Source organism: Gadus chalcogrammus, chromosome 8, assembly GCF_026213295.1.
Source record: "Gadus chalcogrammus isolate NIFS_2021 chromosome 8, NIFS_Gcha_1.0, whole genome shotgun sequence".
NCBI lineage: Eukaryota > Metazoa > Chordata > Actinopteri > Gadiformes > Gadidae > Gadus > Gadus chalcogrammus.
In genome coordinates this window covers 18,248,812-18,266,515 of record NC_079419.1, presented here as the reverse complement: position 1 = coordinate 18,266,515, position 17,704 = coordinate 18,248,812, and the positions used below count along the sequence as shown (strand labels likewise).

Below are 17,704 nucleotides of genomic sequence, written 5' to 3'. Positions count from 1 at the left end.
TATTTTAACTTTACCCTAAGCTAACTGCAGTATCAAGTGTTGGTGAGGTTCAGGACCACGGAGAGCTCCAGTAGCGTTATATTTATGTCCACAAGGGGTCAGCCGTGGCCTTCTCGCTCTGCCCGGAACCTTTGAGTGACAATATTTGTTCCTTCAGCGAGGGGGACCGGATTAAAGATGAAGCATGCATGCTTGCATAATAGAAGCAGGTGGGAACTTTAATAAACAAACCACCGCGACGACTTTGTCGTTTAGATTACAATACATTTTCCGTGCGTTTGTTGTTATCGTGGTACTTCAAGATCGTAATCCATCACAATAGTCAGTGCATTTTACTAGCGTAGCTAGTTGAGGCTAGTTGTATGCCCTGTGAAAGTCATTGGTTCGTGTTTGAAGGTATGGTTTTGTTGTTATTATTGGTAGTAACGTGAGGGCTACGGTTTCCTAACTGGCATCGATACGTAACCAATCGATTCACTTCGTTTTCCTGTGGCCGTGCGACATTGCACCTAGCACGATTTCCTTAAGGTAGAAATCGATTTTAAACCAAGTCACTTTTCAAGCCTGAGTTTGATTGAAACTTAAATTTACACTTTGTTGCACTCGCATATTATGTATTATGATGCTCTACGAACAAGACCCGTTACAGTATTTTATTTTCAACTGAACAAAGATAGGGACATTCAATAACTAACATCAACCAAAGGCGGTTGTCAAGAGAGTAATAGGCTCTGTGCACAACTCTAGAAGCGAATTTCCGGTGTCGCCGGGTGTCGGCATACTAGTTTCCGGTCTACTTTCCGTATCAGTTACCACGGCAACTATAAATAGTAAAAATATGGAAAACCAGACCAAACAACGGAAATTTAATGTTAGAAGACTTCACAAGCTTCAACGGAATGAAGGCTGATCAAACCAACACTGCTGTGTTACCTGTGTACCGTTGTGCTCAGCTTCCAGCCGGTAACACGGGCTGGTGTGTGGGAGGCTGGGAGCGAAGAGAGAGACCGGCGAGTCCCGAGCCTTGCTCCGACCCCGAAGAGCCTGAGCTACCCGTTCCGATGGTCTTAGACCATGAGTACAGTGCTACTAGTACAGTGTGTGTTGACCGTGAGCACTACAGTGCTATACAAAAAGAGACATTTGTGGAGTTTGAGGCAATGTGAAGCTGGTGTGTTTGTCTGTGTGCGGCTCGCGTGGCTGCACTGTGTTGGGGCCGTGGTGGGCGCTCTTATGGAGTTAGATTCATGCCAAAACCCCTCACACACGTAAAACGTGTTTTGCTCACGCATAACGATTCACACGCACACAAAACGTGTTTTACTCACGCAAAATGATTCACACACACGCTCAGTGTGGTTTGCAAATGCAAAACATCATTCACAAACTAAAGCATTTTGCTTCAGAAACAAATACAGTATGTTTTACACAAAGTACAAAAAAAATCCTTCAAGTACACAAAACAATTCTACAAGTACGGAACACGAAAGCTGCGCGTGGATCGGAATGCATTTGCGCACGGATCGGATTGCATTTGTGTGAGGAACAGCAAGGCGGAAAATTAGTGTCAAAAGTCACGTGACAAATAAATGTCCTGTTATTCACACTACACAACAGCAGGTGGCGGTGTTGAGTCAGTTTAAGGACGCCAGGACGATCTTTTTTCTCCCCAAAATCTTTATTTGATGCCGGCCAAACGTGTGTGGATTCAACTCCATACTATGCGACTTGCCGCCCCTTTGTCACGGAATCGTACGACACGGAGAAAAGCTAGTTTGGGAGATTAAATTGAACAAAATGAGCGGCCAACAGGTGAGTCCAATGGAAGTGTCGCCACTCTGTTTTGGAATCAAATAAAGATTTTGGGGAGAAAAAAGATCGTCCTGGCGGCCTTAAACTGACTCAACACCGCCACCTGCTGTTGTGTAGTGTGAATAACAGGACATTTATTTGTCACGTGACTTTTGGCACTAATTTTCCGCCTTGCTGTTCCTCACAAATGCAATCCGATCCGTGCGCAAATGCATTCCGATCCACGCGCAGCTTTCTTGTTCCGTACTTGTAGAATTGTTTTGTGTACTTGAAGGATTTTTTTTTGTACTTTGTGTAAAACATACTGTATTTGTTTCTGAAGCAAAATGCTTTAGTTTGTGAATGATGTTTTGCATTTGCAAACCACACTGAGCGTGTGTGTGAATCATTTTGCGTGAGTAAAACACGTTTTGTGTGCGTGTGAATCGTTATGCGTGAGCAAAACACGTTTTGCGTGTGTGAGGGGTTTTGGCATGAATCTAACTCCATACGCTCTCGGCTGGAGCTTTCTGCGTGTTGTGGTGGCTGACGAGGAAAGTGCGCTTGTGTGTACATTTGTGCTGTTTTTTTAATTATACATGTTTGTATTGATTATTTGATTAAACATGACCTCAGCTAAATCCCCCCACGGGCACTGTTATAAAAGAAAAGGCGTATAACGGTTTGTTTATAACGGTTGGTTTATCGCTAGCTTTAACATACACTCAAGCTGTGAGGCTTCTCTGATTTCTTCATGGACCTGTGGCACAATGCTCTGATAATCACCTCCGATGTTCCCTTATCTTTGCTAGACACTAAAAAATGGACACACGTTGGTACAGTTAGTACAACAACGGACAGTTAAGTGTTTTAAATACAGAAAAAAAATGTTTGTCGCTAACAAATGTTCACTAAAAAGCCGGTAGTCTGTCACCTACCCTCAAAGTTACGCAAATAACTCGAAATATAGAGCTTAAATCCTTTTTCCCGCTTGCTTGTAGGGGCAAGGGAACTAGCACCAACAATGCGGTGAACATCGTTAACATTTATTGTCGGTAGGTCTTGGAGACATCTAGAAAAGCCAGACATGTTCACGCTATGGACTGGGTCAGTAAGTAGACCGGAAACTAGAATGCCGACACCGTCAGTTGACTTCCGGGTTCTAGTGCACAGAGCCTATTGATCTCCTTGGATATTGACATTAGCATAAAGAGTTGGGTTATTCGGAGAACAATTTTTATCCAATTCGTTTTTGTACGATGCAGCAGTTCGACATTTTCGATTTTTCTTTGTGGTTTTATAATGGCCTTGGGGAACTGACATGATAATGATATAATTTCAGGCATTCATGTCTTCTATTGAATAGCTTCATTCTTCGGTCCCTGCAGGCGCTATTTGCTTCTGCTTTACCAGCCTCTGTATGCCTCTCATGACATCAGTGACCTCATCCACTTCTCTCTCCTTTTAAGGCACAGAGGCAAGGACATGATGTTGTGAAGTTGTACCATAAGCCAAGATGGCTGCCGGCCGAATTCCACTGGTGTTGCTAGCCTGCGGCTCCTTCAACCCCATCACCAACCAGCATATGAGGCTGTTTGAGCTGGCCAGAGACCACATGCACAGCACAGGTCAGAGAAACACCAGAGAAGCAGAGGAAAAGAGACTGAAAATGGGTTAGAGGGAGGGGGTGCCAAATGCTTGATCCCATTTTGATGATTACACTGGTGGCAAACGCTGTGTGTTCAATCATATCACGAAAAGGGAATTCATCTTTCAGTTTTCAACCTTTACCAAGAAAAACAGGCGTTCTTTGCATTTGGATTTTCTTCCCATCTGTTTTGTTGAATTTACTCGTTCACACGCATATATAACCTGAGGTACTCTCGTAAATTTTGCGTAAAATCGATCTTGGTTTACTTTCTCCCTGCCCTACTGTTTATCAATACAGGGACGCATGTCCTTGAAACATTATACTGGGCTTTTTCTCACTCAATGGGGATAAATCCAAACTGTTTCTGCAGCTGACATGTCTCCTCCTTGTGACAAAAATAGCCAAGCAATAGTCGTTGAGAATGTGATCAGATACCAACCAGATTTATCAAAATACCAGATGTCATATAACAGTGCAGAGTAGTACAGGTAAAAAAACAAACTGGTAATCACCAATTAAACATCTTACACTGATTGTAGCTATATCATGAGGTATCAAATAGAGGTAAGGCAACTTGCAGAAGAACGCTGACAGATAGACTGCAGGGCAGGCAGGGGTGTTTGAACCCACAACCTCTGGGCGGAGTGAAACCCCCTACATTATCCTTCCCCCTGGAAATCGTCCATCACTTTTTGTCGTGTGTTGGCTTTGAACACGCTCCCGAGCGGCCGTGGCACTTGCTTTTTCCTGTGAATGTTATGAAACAGCTCACGTGTTCCCCGATGCCCATTGTACATGGAATCAGGGACAACAGTGGTGTATTTCATTTGCAAGGGCCCTAAATAATGCTCTTACAGCTCAGCTTTGATCCTGTTCCTTATTATACGGCAGCTGACTGGGCTGTTTTATGGTAAACGTAAGCGTTGGACTTAAAGCTGGTCACACATCCGGCACACGGAATGTTGGCACGGAAATGAGAAATTATTATTAGTAAGCATTCTTTTAATTTTTTTACATAAATGGTAGCTAGCAAAATGTTGCCACATTCATTAACTCGCTTGTAATTTTCAGTTAGCAGGTGTTTTTCAGCGTTTTTCAACTTTGTGAAACGTGTCCTATTTTCTTTAAAGGCTGAGTCATAGGATTTACATCAATGGGAGGTGGTTGGCAGATGACTTGGAGAAGTGGGCTACTTGAATATGCATTTATGCATTACTACAGTGCTGCTGCTATAGCTTGAATCTTTAATGACACACTAGTCTGCAAGCATACCATGCTAGTGTGTCACTTTATATACATATCTGTTATCTGTTTCCATTTTTGTGCAATAGAAACCACACACAGAGCTCAAATGAAAGACATCACTCTAGTCTGAACTGTTCGTGCCTCAGCATCTCATTGTATTTGTGTTGAGCTGTGTGAACAATTTCATGAATCATGACTTGGATGTGAAACCCGGTCCTCTGCTTTCAGGTAACTACCAGGTTGTTAAAGGCATTGTATCCCCAGTGAGTGATGGCTATGGCAAACAGGGCCTTGTGTCGGCCGAGCACAGGAATGCCATGGCGAAGCTGGCCCTGCAGACCTCTGATTGGATAACGATTGACGAATGGGAGAGCGACCAGCCAGACTGGACAGAGACAGTCATCACTATGAGGTGTGGAACTATGCTTTCAAATTAATGAACAAGAGAAGCCCTCAGCTTTCATCTTTATTAGACGCTCGAATAATTGTGTCACGCATTTGAACGAGAGAAGGTCCGGTTATACCTAATGATTAGCATTTCTGAATCCTGGATGTTCATACATATTTCATAAGAGCAGGTTCATGTATTCTGCAGCCAACCACTTGGATTAAAACTGTGTTTTTTCTTTGGATACAGTGCAAATTTTCACCCGTGTCTCGTTCCCTTGTTTGTTGTAGATGTAGTCAGTTACTCCCTCTCTATCCCAACACACTGCACTGCTTTGCACGCTATGTTTTATTCAGAGAGCACCGGTTGCAAATCACTTTGGAGAGTTACTTCACAGGCAATTTATTTAAGGCTGCTTGGCATGTCGGACAGCGCATCCGGCTAAATCATGTGTATCGGACAATGTAGTTAATCCCCCTAGAGTGAATATGTGTTTTTTTATATTTGTATGTGTTTAAATCTAGTCTAGAGGTGCATTCATTGCTGTCAGCCATTTGAATTCCCTTTTATTTTGATGCTGATTAAGCTGACCTATGATTATTATTATATTCTGTATAAACTGAGTAGCTGATATATATGAGGTATAATAGGGCCTCTTTATGTAGAATCCAAGCCCCTTGGAGGTTAGTCTTCATCAGTAACTGGCTGCATCTCAATGTGGAGGTTGATACCTAGTACCTACTGCCGAGAAAGAGGAGTTTAGACCTGAGGCATGAACCAACAGCTTTCATTCTTAATGTGTTTACCTCATATCCGCCTCTCCGTCCGCTTGTGGTCTCCCTCTATTCATTCTCTCGTTCCCCGGGTGCTGTTAACGTACCCTTATTGGACCTGCATCACTCCACGGCTTTTAACTGCATTACAGGGCAGTCCGATAATCCTGAATTCCGGTTCATTCCATTAGATGCGTTCTCTGGAGCCCCGCTCCCCGCTCCCCCCCTCCTCCCCCTGCTAGCACCGCTCTGTGCCAACGGCAACCATTAGCGTGAGGCGAGGAACAATGCTTGGGTCCTAGGGGCCTAAATCATTTGGCTGGCTCTGTGTTTGCAGCCCAGACGGAGCCGGGGCCCGGGGCCGGTGAGGTAATCTCCCGGCCAGGCGAGGCAGGGGCTACAACGGCCGAATCTGGCACTTTCATGTCGGTTATATAGCACCCGGTGCAGTGCGTAACCATATTACATCAGAGGTTATATTCACATGTACTAAACTAGTTATATTACTTTAGTTTATTCACGTTTGATGCCTTTATGTCATATTCGGACGGGGCTAAACAAGCTGGCCGGTAATCGGCGGCCCAACAGCAGGCTTTACCCAGGGTGAATAATTCAGTGCCCCTCACGAGTGGGCCGGCCCGCCGCTGGCGTTCAGGAGCAACATAAAGCAACATTACAGCCAGTCTCCAAGGGGGCCACCTCGCTCCTCTCTCATAGCCCCACATGCATTGTTCCCTTATTCAACCGCTCGCGTCCTCCGCCCCCCCCTCGCTCCCCATTATCCATAAATCCCCTTGTTGAGGGTGCCGTTCGGCCGGCTACTAAGCTGCTGTTTGACGCAAGCTGCTGTTTGACGCAACCAGGAAGCTGCTTAGGGCATTAAGTGGCCCGTTGTCTCTGGCAACCGGGCCCTGTGAGGGGCAGTGTTGTGCGAGGCCGCCCCCCACACCTCCCTTGCATGCAGCCATACGAGCACAGGGGCACTCAAACATACCAATCAGCTCCAATACCGATAAGAGGCTTGACTATAAATCCCAGCGCTTCGATTTAATCTATTTTTGTAATATGGTGAAATGTTACTATTATTAGACCTTTCTCATTGTAAATACGTTTTTTTGCTGTCTCTCGCTTTGTTCTGACTTGCTGACTTTTCTGATTCTCTGTCCGTCTGTCTGTCGTTCTTTCTCTTTCTCTTTCTCTCTCTCTCCCTCCCCCCCTCACCTTTGGTGGGTCTGAAGGCATCACCATGGGTGCATACTGAAACAGTACCAGCAAAGCACAGGTAACTCAATTAAGAGACCTATCTCTTCAAGTCTTACCCTTCATTACTTGATAATACCCACATGTAATATGTTATATATAATACGTAATTCCATTCATATGGTATAAAGACCCCACATCACGGCCGTGGAGCTTACAAGAAAACCACCCTAAAGCTATCCTTTAGTGGAGCGCGAAGGGTCAGAGAGTTGTTTCAGTACCATATGGTATTCCTGTGCTCAACTTGTGGCTCATTAATGGCTCAAAACTGTTCTTAACTGTTCTGTTTAGAGTGCATGCTTAAGTCGACAGAAGACCATTAGCCATAGGGTTAAACTTGGATATAACTTGAAACTGAGGAATATACGATATGTCTATATGTTGGTTTATTGTCTGTTCTGTGTGCTGTTTGAAGCAATATATCCTGTATCCAGCCTATGAATCAAGCTCAGCTTGGCATTGTAAGATATGGCACAGTTATATTTACATATTCAAAATGTGCTATCGCTTTAAGATCAAAGGTCTCCATATCTTCTTTCCATTGTGTCCGGGGAACTTCTGATGAAAGCTTTTATTTTCCTATCCTTGTCAGTCCCTCATTGGTGGTGTGGTTGTTGGCTATTTTCACCTCTGGCTCCCTTGTATGCATGGCTCCGGGTCTCATTAACAATTCCATTTCAGTTCCACTCTCATCTGAGTCAGCCTCACAATTGGCTCATCAATTCTATCATTGTGGAAGTTCACACATCAGTGGTCCGGTTCATCTTAATGGGACCACCGAACATCCAACACGTTCGCCCGGGTGTGGACCGACAGGCCACAATGTAACCTGCCAACTCATTACAAATGCACAATGTAGCACTTTGAACAAGCTCTCAGCCTTGTGTTTGTGCTTTGTTTTCGGAGGGAATACGCCTTCTCTGAAATACTAATAGGAACGCTACAAGCAGTAGGCGAAAGTAAAGGAATAATGAAAATAAAATGAAGAAAAATAATAATCAACCATGATGGGGGAGTCCAGCCAACCTGAGAGAATCATAATTCTTTTACTTTATCAAACTTAACTTATTCTTCTCGGTCATGACGCCAAGGTCCATCGCCCCAGCTGAAGCTGCTGTGCGGGGCGGACTTCCTGGAAGGCTTCCGCGTGCCGGGCATGTGGCGGCCTGAGGACCTGGAGGAGCTGGCCGGCGCGTACGGCCTCGTGTGCGTGAGCCGCGGCGGGCTGCAGCCGGAGCGCACCGCTCACGAGTCGGACGCGCTGTGGCGCCACCGCCGCAACGTGTTCCTGGTGCGCGAGTGGGTGCACAACGAGGCCAGCGCCACGGATGTGCGGCGCGCCCTGCGTCGGGGCCTCAGCGCCAAGTACCTGCTGCCCGACGACGTCATCGACTACATCGGCCGCCACGCCCTCTACACCGACGCCAGCGAGAGCAAGAACCAGGGCACGCCGCTCAGACCCCTGGCCAAGCAATACCAGCCGGGGGGGACGGGGGGGAGCCTGGCATGAGCCCCCCGTCTGTCCGCCCACCAGGGGGGGGACTGGATGAGAGCGGCGCAGACTGAGCTTATACCCGTCCCTGCATAGTGCACGGCACAACCTGAACTCTGCTGGATACCAGCTGTGTGGGGTTGAACTGTGAGTGGAATGTGTGTGTTTACAGCCAGTGGGATGTCATACAGCAGGGGCACCAAGCCAAAACATAACTTTAGAAATGGAAGAGGACATAATGTGGCTCCCTGGGGAGGTTTCCATTGTTTTGTTTATCTTTTTTTGTGCCGTGTCTTTTGAGGGTTGTTGTTCGATAACTCCTGAATATTGGTTGGTGGAGGGGAAGGGGAAGGGGGGGTCCTAATATTAGCTGTTTGTTTGTTCTGCAGTGTGTGAGTTCCACTGAGGGTTAAGATTACGGTGGTGATTATAAAACTCTTGCTGCCTTGGATCGTAAATGAGAAGGGGGGGGGGACAAAAGCACACCAGCAATTTCAATTATTCAACAGAAAGAATAAATTATTTTTAAAGAGCACATACGATTGTACATGAAGCCAGAGGAGACAATTAATAAAATGTCATGTGAACATTCCTTTTTGACTATTACTTTGCAAAACACATACTCGCTCACAATGTCAAGTTTGTTTTGGTTGAAATGTATTTCGAACATGTAAAAGAAAACCAAAAAGAATGTATCATACAGAAATTAATGATGTTAAACAAAAAAAGCATAATTAGATACATAAATGATAAATACTTGATAATTGTAACTTTTTCGAAAAGGTGTGGGAAGAAGTTTACACTTATTTAATCCCACCCCTTCTCCGTAAATTAACCTGCCACTGCAGCTTCAAGGGGACTCTGCAGTGAGACTGGTGACGGCTGACGGCTTAAGGTGCTATTCTACAGATACGGCGATGTTGAAGAGATGCATAGGCCTACCTTACATTATCATCATTATAGAGTCGCACATGCTAAACTGATGCAGTGATACACACCATGTCGCGCTGCAAGGGAATTACACATAGTTATTACCACATTTCCCTGACACCGTTTTTTATAATACACAGCTAATTAAGCAGGGGCTTTCATGCTAATCCCAAAGAGTCCTACACTTTACCAGCCTTTATGTATGCACATTGTTTGAATTCATGCGACTCCATCGTGTGGTGAATTTGAGAATTTTCTAAAGGGCTGAACAGGTAGAAATGGGAGGTACGCAACAGGTAATCGGATTAAATTGAATTTGGTTTAAAATCAGTGCTACGACGGCCTTGAGCTTCACTTGCACTTTTATTCGAACTACTGGAAGTAAGAACAACACTGCCAAGATGCCGATTGACTTGAACGGATACTGGAAAATGATTTCCAACGATAATTTCGAGGAGTATCTGAAGGCGCTCGGTGAGTTGAACGACATGAATACTCCTCAAGAACTAAACGTAACCTATTTGCTGATTTAACTTTTTATAAATCGAATACATAGACCTTTGTAAATAAAAACATCAAAAAACACCTTTCTCACCAATTTATCTTCATTTTCCTTTGGACCATCTTATCAGAGGTCAATGTGGCCATCAGGAAGATCGCCACCCTGCTGAAGCCCGACAAGGACATCACGCAGGACGGGGACCACATCACCATCAAGACGCTCAGCACCTTCAAGAACTACAACATGGACTTCACCGTGGGGCAGGAGTTCGAGGAGGACCTCTCAGGGGTGGACGACAGGAAGTGCATGGTGAGTGTGTGTGTGTGTGTGTGCGTGTGTGCGTGTGTGGTTGTGTGTGGAAGTTGTGATGATAACTGGGGACTGTTTTGTGAAACAAATAATCGGCATCACGGAAATAGCGTAGCCTATATTATTAACTTTCTCTATGAAAAAGTGTATTAAAAAAATGATTAAACATTTTACATAGGCCTACGTTTTATTTTTAAATAGTGGTGATGAAAATCCGTGACAGACATATAGACCTAAATTATGTTATTCTGCCAGCTCAGTTAAAACGTGTTAATCTTGACAAACCGTGGTGAAAACATTGGCGCTTCGTGTTTGTGTGAAACGGCTGTTTTCTAGTTTGGCTGTATTTGATGAGATTTAGGCCTACTAATCGGCCTGCCGGCTACAATCAGAGTTCACATCGCATTATTTGTATAATGTATATTTTGCGCTATTTTTGAACACATTTAGGCATATGACCCTATTTCTTTGCTGTCAACGCCACCATTTGTTTCTTGCCATGCATGTCACATTGATACATGACATTTCCTGTTCAGAATGTTCCTGTGTTATACTGTGCATAGCCTATAATAAATTAAACGATTTAACTTTGACAGAGACAGGAATTACTCTTCCTGATGAAATACAGAGAAATCTGAGGGATGACCACACAAGTGCATTTGTGTGTGTGTGTGTGTGTGTGTGTGTGTGTGTGTGTGTGTGTGTGTGTGGGTGTGGGCGTGTGTGTGTGTTGGGGGGGGGCTTGTCAGCTTATACGTGATTGTGTGTACTCGTAGGGCAACCTCTATTGTGTGTTGCTAAACACTGGATTCAACCAATCCACTGGCGGAATGAAACATGAAAATCCAAGAATCCCCTTTAATCTGTACCTTCTACGGCCACATCACATGATTACAAGAGAAATACCGTACAGATTTCCCTGGCACTCAGTTCTATTGCTACTTGCGCCAGCCAGCAGTGGCCCAGTAGGGGTTATTTAATCAGGCTTGTGGTGCTGTGTTCTCAGACCACTGTCTCCTGGGATGGGGACCGGCTGGTGTGTGTGCAGAAGGGAGAGATCGAAGGCAGGGGCTGGACCCACTGGGTGACCGGTGATGAGCTCCATCTGGTAAGAATCACATTGATTTGTTTTCCTTGGGATGATTACAATATCATCAACACATTTACAGCAGTGGCTTGTGTGTGTGTGTGTGTGTGTGTGTGTGTGTGTGTGTGTATGTGTGTGTGTGTGTGTGTGTGTGTGTGTGTGTGTGTGTGTGTGTGTGTGTGTGTGTGTGTGTGTGTGTGGGCAGTAAATGTGCAGAAGAGGTTTTCAGAAAATGTTATATCCCACAAATTAGAGAATATGTAATGGATACTTTTTTCAGTTAACAAATGTCCTGATTCTCTTTCTAATCAGCTATTGTCTTTCCATATCTTACTTCATGCATATTTAATATCAACAGATAAGTAGCACTGTTTTCTCCTTCTCTCAAGTTCATAGTGTGCTCTGTAATGAAAGCATTAGCATTTAAAAAGCCTGTTGCAGCTACAATTAGAGCATTACCATTTCATTACCTTGGAAAATCTAATCTCCTCCTGTATGATTACCGCTATCATAGCAAACTTATCAAAACCTGCCGGAGTATCTAAAGTGAAACCAACAGATGTTCTTAATCAGCAGCACCCATAACATTAATTATTATTCTGAATCATACTTTATCGGCGAGTACTCTTGTATATAGAGGAATAGCAGCCTCTACTGGCAGCGAAATTAAAGGCAGGTTACGCACCTCTGAAGACCATAGTAGTAAATGCAAAACCCTACCCAACTGAATTGCAATGCAATGAAGGTGTGGCTCATTCAGGTGATCATGGGTCTTTGCAAAGACATAAACATAGATGCGGCATAGATTGGCATTTGGATCGAGTTTCAACGTCGACACCATTTTAGAGAGGCCAATACTGGCCTAAGGGGCGGGGGCTGTTTTTTTTTCTGGTTTAAAAAGACTATAACATTTACATTTCTCAGCCAATTTCAATGAGTCATTTTTATTGGAGGGTTTTGATCTATGTGGAGTAAAAAAAATAAATAAAAAATAAATAGATATATACATGCATTTATTTATTTATATACAATTATATAATATAATATATATTGTTACTATTATTATTTATTATTATTTGATTGTCTCCCCTGTAGGAGTTGAGAGCAGGTGGAGCTGTTTCCCAGCAGGTGTTCAAGAAGACCTAAGACGGCTGCACCAGGAACCAAATGGCGCCAGTTGGATCAGAGGCACATCACCAGATACAACCGAACACACCTATACTTCCCTCCTCAGTTAAACATCCTACCACACATGTATCCCTTAAATTATATTATATATTAGGGATAGCTAGCTAAAGGCATGATCATGAGTTTCTCTGATAGGCTGATGACAATGAGTTCTCTGACTGGTTGTTGTTCTAGATAGATATGAAGCCAAATATTTATTTGCCATAATGAACAGCGCTTATTTAAATTTATAATGACACTTAATCTACTCAAGGCAGTCAAAGTGTTGATAAAATGCAATGTATATGTTTTTTTTTCCCAATCCATTTGTGATGGTGCCTTTCAAAAGCAATCAATAATTAAACTTCCAAATATGTTACTGATACGACAATGTTTATTAAGACTACAATTATTTTGTGAGCTAATAATGGTGATATAGACTGGGATATGCAGCTGAACTGCATATCCCTTGGCCTGGAAGGTCAGCGCTCCGGGATTAGACACTTTTCCCACAGCAGCACTACGAAGCAGACAATACACTACAATACACTATATATAGCTTTTACATTAATTCTTTTCACAACTAAAACTATGAACTAGATTTACCTCAGTGCTCAAGATAGAGATATCTAGATACATATGAAATAATGTTCAATTAGAGTTACTGCTTTGCGTATGTGTGCATGCAAGTTTTTGAGCGTATATGCATATCTGAGCACACAAACACTCACACACAAACATGCACACACACACACACACACACAACCACACACGTAGTCATGTGTACGTGATGATCACTTCTACAATTCCCTCAGTCACCTCCCACAATTACTTTGAAAAAATCTGCCCATGACAACTGTCAATCAACCCCCCCCCTCTGTCCCCCCAGAGCCATAAACTATCTTATCAATTGCTTCTGACCATTCGACTCATATAAAAAGGAGAGGAGCACAGCACAAAGCCAAACTCTCGCTCTCCCTCTGACTGTCTAAAGTCTACATTGGCCTTGCTTGCCTTTGGCCTTCTCTCTCTCTGAGCGCTGTCTAAAGTCTATATCGGCCCAGCTTGCCTTCAGCCTCCACCATGCCTGCGGACTTCAATGGAAAATGGATACTGGAAACCAATGAAAAGTTTGAGGAATACCTGAAAGCCTTAAGTAAGATGTTTTTGATTTCATGTGACATTTGGAGCAGCAGCCTTGATGCAATGAAATCCATTCTGATCGATTGGCTCCTCTCTCTCTTCCTTTCGACATTTTGACATTAATTCAGTGGATATACGCAAGGGATTGTGATTAAACTTTGAGTGGTGTGCATTGACAAAGGAATACATATACACATGTCCTTGAACTATTATACATGTTGTATTATACATGTTGATTACTACTACATAATCATCTTTGGATCATATTTTTTCCCAATCAATTATTTAGAATATGGACCAAAATAAATCCCAAAATTGCAAAAGTATAAGAACATTGCTTAGTTCTTTGACATAAAGCCTTGCATTTACATACAAATGTTGCATGTTGAGTACTACAGTTCATTGGGCAATGCCCCCCGGTCTCAAACATCACCCTCCTAATCTTATCTCTACTTATCTGTCAACCCCACTACATTTCACGTACATTTTTCAGTAACATTATTTCAATGTTACATAAAGATATTCATACTTTCATTATCATAAAGATATTCTTCATTTTAAATACTAGTAATACATTGCATATTTAACACAACCAGTTTGGCCATTGAGAAATAAGAATACCCTTATTTGAATCAATACAAAATGGAAAATGGAAAAGAAACGTTTACACATGTTTCCAATTTTCATAACGATATCTCTCTGTCTTTTTTTAAATTCTAGATATTGATTTTGCCACAAGGAAAATCGCCATGTCGTTGTCGCAGACCAAAGTGGTCACCCAGCGTGGAGACTCTTTTGAGTTCCAAACCCTGAGCACCTTCCGCAACTACGAGCACTCCTTCACAATAGGGGTTGAGTTTGACGAGTTCACCAAGGGACTGGACAACAGGCACGTCAAGGTAGGTTGCTGAGCCTTGCATCACATGTCCATCTAACGGTTTCTTCTTCTCTTGATAAAAATAGGAAATGATTCCTTGCCCTGAAGGGGTTAGGGGTGGGGGGGGGGGGTCATAGAGTACAGTAGCCCTTTGAGACTGTGACTGTGATAAAGGGCTATGCAAACATGAATTGACTAAGGCCAGCTCTATATTAACCCACTACATCTAAAGCAGGTACCACAGGGCAGTGACTCACAGACAAATGGAATCCTTGAGCAAGAGGCCTAGCGCTACTATCTTCTAGGTTTGGATAAAAGCGTCTGCTAATAGACGGAATACATATCTAAATTGCTGCTGCATCAGCAGAAGCAAAATACAACATTGTTGAAAGATGTAATAACAAGCTCTAAAGATTGGCTTCGGCAAGCAAAGGTTGGTTGATGGACAAGCAGATAAAATCCAATGGCATATCAGTCCGATTTTATGATGTTGAGTAAATATTTGCAGTGCTTTCTGGCTCTACTTTATTTATTTTTTAACTTGGTCTTACTACTTTACTATAAAGCACACATCGACGCTCACCACTGCCAGATTACATACGGGGATAGAGCATTGATCTAAACTGTTCCAATCATTTCATTGGACCACTGGATCACTGGGCCGCTAGAACTCGGATGCCCACGGTGAGCTTTATGTCTCCTGATCGTGACGTTTCTCGCTCGTCTTCCAGAGTCTGGTGAACTGGGAAGGGGACAAGCTGGTCTGCACCCAGAAGGGAGAGAAGGCGAACCGCGGCTGGAAGCACTGGATCCAAGGAGACAAGCTTTACCTGGTGCGTCATTAAGATACTCCTAAAGTTGTTCATGGGAATGTAAATGGATTGATTGGTTGATTGATTTTATAGATAGCTGTTGTTTTTTTACTGTTGTACATTGTTTCTGGACCCTATGATGTAAGCACCAGTTAACTTGATTCTCTCTCTTCCCTACAGGAGTTAACGTGTGAGGATGTAGTTTCTGTTCAAGTTTTTAAGCGGAAAGAATAAACACCAACATTTTCAACTGTTTTCTTTCACTCATTCATATGTTGAAGTGCACCAAATTCCAAGTTGTTTGCAAAGATGTAACAAACACACTTCTGTTTAAGAAGTGATACTAACTACTACTATTACTAGCAAAGATTTGATTAATGTTAAATACCTGCACTAAGGGTGAATTGTAATGAATACATCTAAACATAAACAGACAGGGATTCAAACACAAAACGACAGAATGCTTTGGTCATTATTACATTTTTTATAAAAAACATTCGAAACAAATACAAAAATTATTGGAGATGGTGTCTTCTAGAGGCACATTGGACCACTTTTAAACAAGATTTGACAAGCCCTACAGCTTAGAACCATCAGACCTGTAAATTGCCCGAAAAGCCCATTGGGAGAAATAATTAAATTGAAAAATGTTAGGCTACTTCAGAGTGAGTCCACTTTCTATAAGGGCCATGGGTGCAATGTGTGCTGAAGCAGAAATCATACAAATCACCAGACATGTATTTCAAGACTTCTTCTGAAAAAAAGTTGAGGGGTATAATAACAATAAATGATTACATGATGATGTAATAATTGTATGTCATATTACAGCAGAGGCGTCGTCAGCCCCTTTTTACTGGGGCACGTGCCCCAGTAAAAGTCTCCAGTGCCCCAGTAAAAAATTATTAAATTAATCTGCAGAAGCGCCGCACTCGCTATGGAATCGACAGGATTCATCAAGTACATCTCCTGCTGCCTCGGGAGTCTTCAGTCGAGCCTGCCTCTTACCAGCCAATCAAAAAACGAAAGGGGCTAAAAAGCCAATCAGAAAATAGCCCTATTGTATCTGGGTAAGATTTAACGCAACAACCAATGAAAAAAATCAGTTATTTACGGATTCGTCCACGTGACTCTTCTGAATGTTTCAGTGGTAAAGTGTGTAAAGTATGACCAAGTGTTTCTTTCTGTTCAATAGTCTAGATAGAACTTTATCAATCCCCTGTAGGAGAAATTTGTTAATAAAACAATAATGGTAAAAAAAATAAGGAATCTCCCACTTCCGGCTTCCATGAAAGAGAACCATACTAATTCACACAATAGCGTTGATGCAAATCCAGCATTAAAGGTTAATTTAAGGAAGTTCTCTCCAGTCACGCTGAAACTAGTTTGCTAGTAGTAGCGCTTTAATTTGCAGTGTAAGAGAATTCTGAGAAATCTGAATGCTGACAAAATTCTCAGAATTCTGACACTGCAATTTATTTGCACGCTACGACTAGTGAACTACTTTAAAAAAAACTCGACACTGCGACCAGGCGACAAATGACTGGTGAGAAGCTTCTTAAATTAACCTTTAATGCTAGATTTGCAGCACTTTAATTCCCGTCAACTTTGTTTTCTAACACCAGCATTTCCACAACTATGCTCATGTTCGTGACTGCTATAGGCCTACAAAACCATTTATAGTGCATCTATTTTTCTGCTGGGTAATGCAGCTTTAATTTGGGCTCTGATTCTGAATAAATGCCGCTGCTGAACTGTGTGAATAAATAAAGGGAACTGAAATCTAAAGAAGACACGTGGTTTTGATGTAGGCCTACCGTGAATTCCAGCTGAAAGTGGAACATTGCTGCCATCAGGGGAAATTAATGTAACCTAGGCATATTGTAAGTAGCTTTCAATTCCTTGTTTTTTTGTTGATCATGTTTCGTTGGAAACCACGGGAGCTGGAAACAGCCCAGAGTAAGTCATCTCCTTTTTTAACGTTACAACAAATTCACAACTTGTTTGACACAAACAATGACAACTTGATTGCTGTTAAAGAATGTTGCCCACATAATTAGCACCAGTTTTTCAATACTGAGCGTCTGTAGCCTGTAGTTTTATAGCACACACACACACACACACACACACACACACCCACACACACACACACACACACACACACACAACACACCACACACCACACACACACCACACACACACACACACCATGCGTGCACGCACACACGCGGAAAATGAATAATGAATGAAAAATTGTCTGTCTTCAAAACTTGAGGAAGT

The 17,704-nt window shown here is 42.8% G+C and overlaps 2 protein-coding genes across 3 annotated transcripts; both read left to right on the top strand.

The window, feature by feature from the left end:
* Nucleotides 1–217: 217 nt before the first annotated feature.
* On the top strand, nucleotides 218–16,241 carry LOC130387904 (uncharacterized). Its single transcript, XM_056597199.1, has 12 exons — nucleotides 218–528; nucleotides 3,261–3,419; nucleotides 4,916–5,099; nucleotides 7,087–7,130; nucleotides 8,200–8,612; nucleotides 10,165–10,341; nucleotides 11,348–11,449; nucleotides 11,825–11,832; nucleotides 13,645–13,751; nucleotides 14,459–14,637; nucleotides 15,347–15,448; nucleotides 15,608–16,241. Exons 2-12 carry the CDS (start codon nucleotides 3,308–3,310, stop codon nucleotides 15,659–15,661), a joined length of 1,482 nt encoding a protein of 493 aa, XP_056453174.1. The 5' UTR covers nucleotides 218–528; nucleotides 3,261–3,307; the 3' UTR covers nucleotides 15,662–16,241.
* On the top strand, nucleotides 8,960–12,958 carry rbp1.1 (retinol binding protein 1, cellular, tandem duplicate 1). 2 transcript variants are annotated; one of them, XM_056596610.1, is made up of 4 exons: nucleotides 8,960–10,004; nucleotides 10,163–10,341; nucleotides 11,348–11,449; nucleotides 12,524–12,958. In XM_056596610.1, exons 1-4 carry the CDS (start codon nucleotides 9,932–9,934, stop codon nucleotides 12,572–12,574), a joined length of 405 nt encoding a protein of 134 aa, XP_056452585.1. In that variant the 5' UTR covers nucleotides 8,960–9,931; the 3' UTR covers nucleotides 12,575–12,958. The 2 variants fall into 2 exon arrangements, with proteins under 2 accessions (XP_056452585.1, XP_056452586.1); XM_056596611.1 differs by having other exon boundaries at nucleotides 11,326–11,449.
* Nucleotides 16,242–17,704: the final 1,463 nt, after the last annotated feature.

Excerpts from the sequence above, each read along its gene's own strand:
- LOC130387904 (XM_056597199.1), top strand. The coding sequence starts at position 3,308 with ATGGCTGCCGGCCGAATTCCACTGGTGTTGCTAGCCTGCGGCTCCTTC. Across the intron at positions 3,420-4,915 it reads AGACCACATGCACAGCACAG|GTAACTACCAGGTTGTTAAA; the intron begins GTCAGAGAAACA and ends CTCTGCTTTCAG. Across the intron at positions 5,100-7,086 it reads GAGACAGTCATCACTATGAG|GCATCACCATGGGTGCATAC; the intron begins GTGTGGAACTAT and ends GTGGGTCTGAAG.
- rbp1.1 (XM_056596610.1), top strand. The coding sequence starts at position 9,932 with ATGCCGATTGACTTGAACGGATACTGGAAAATGATTTCCAACGATAAT. Across the intron at positions 10,005-10,162 it reads GGAGTATCTGAAGGCGCTCG|AGGTCAATGTGGCCATCAGG; the intron begins GTGAGTTGAACG and ends CCATCTTATCAG. Across the intron at positions 10,342-11,347 it reads TGGACGACAGGAAGTGCATG|ACCACTGTCTCCTGGGATGG; the intron begins GTGAGTGTGTGT and ends CTGTGTTCTCAG.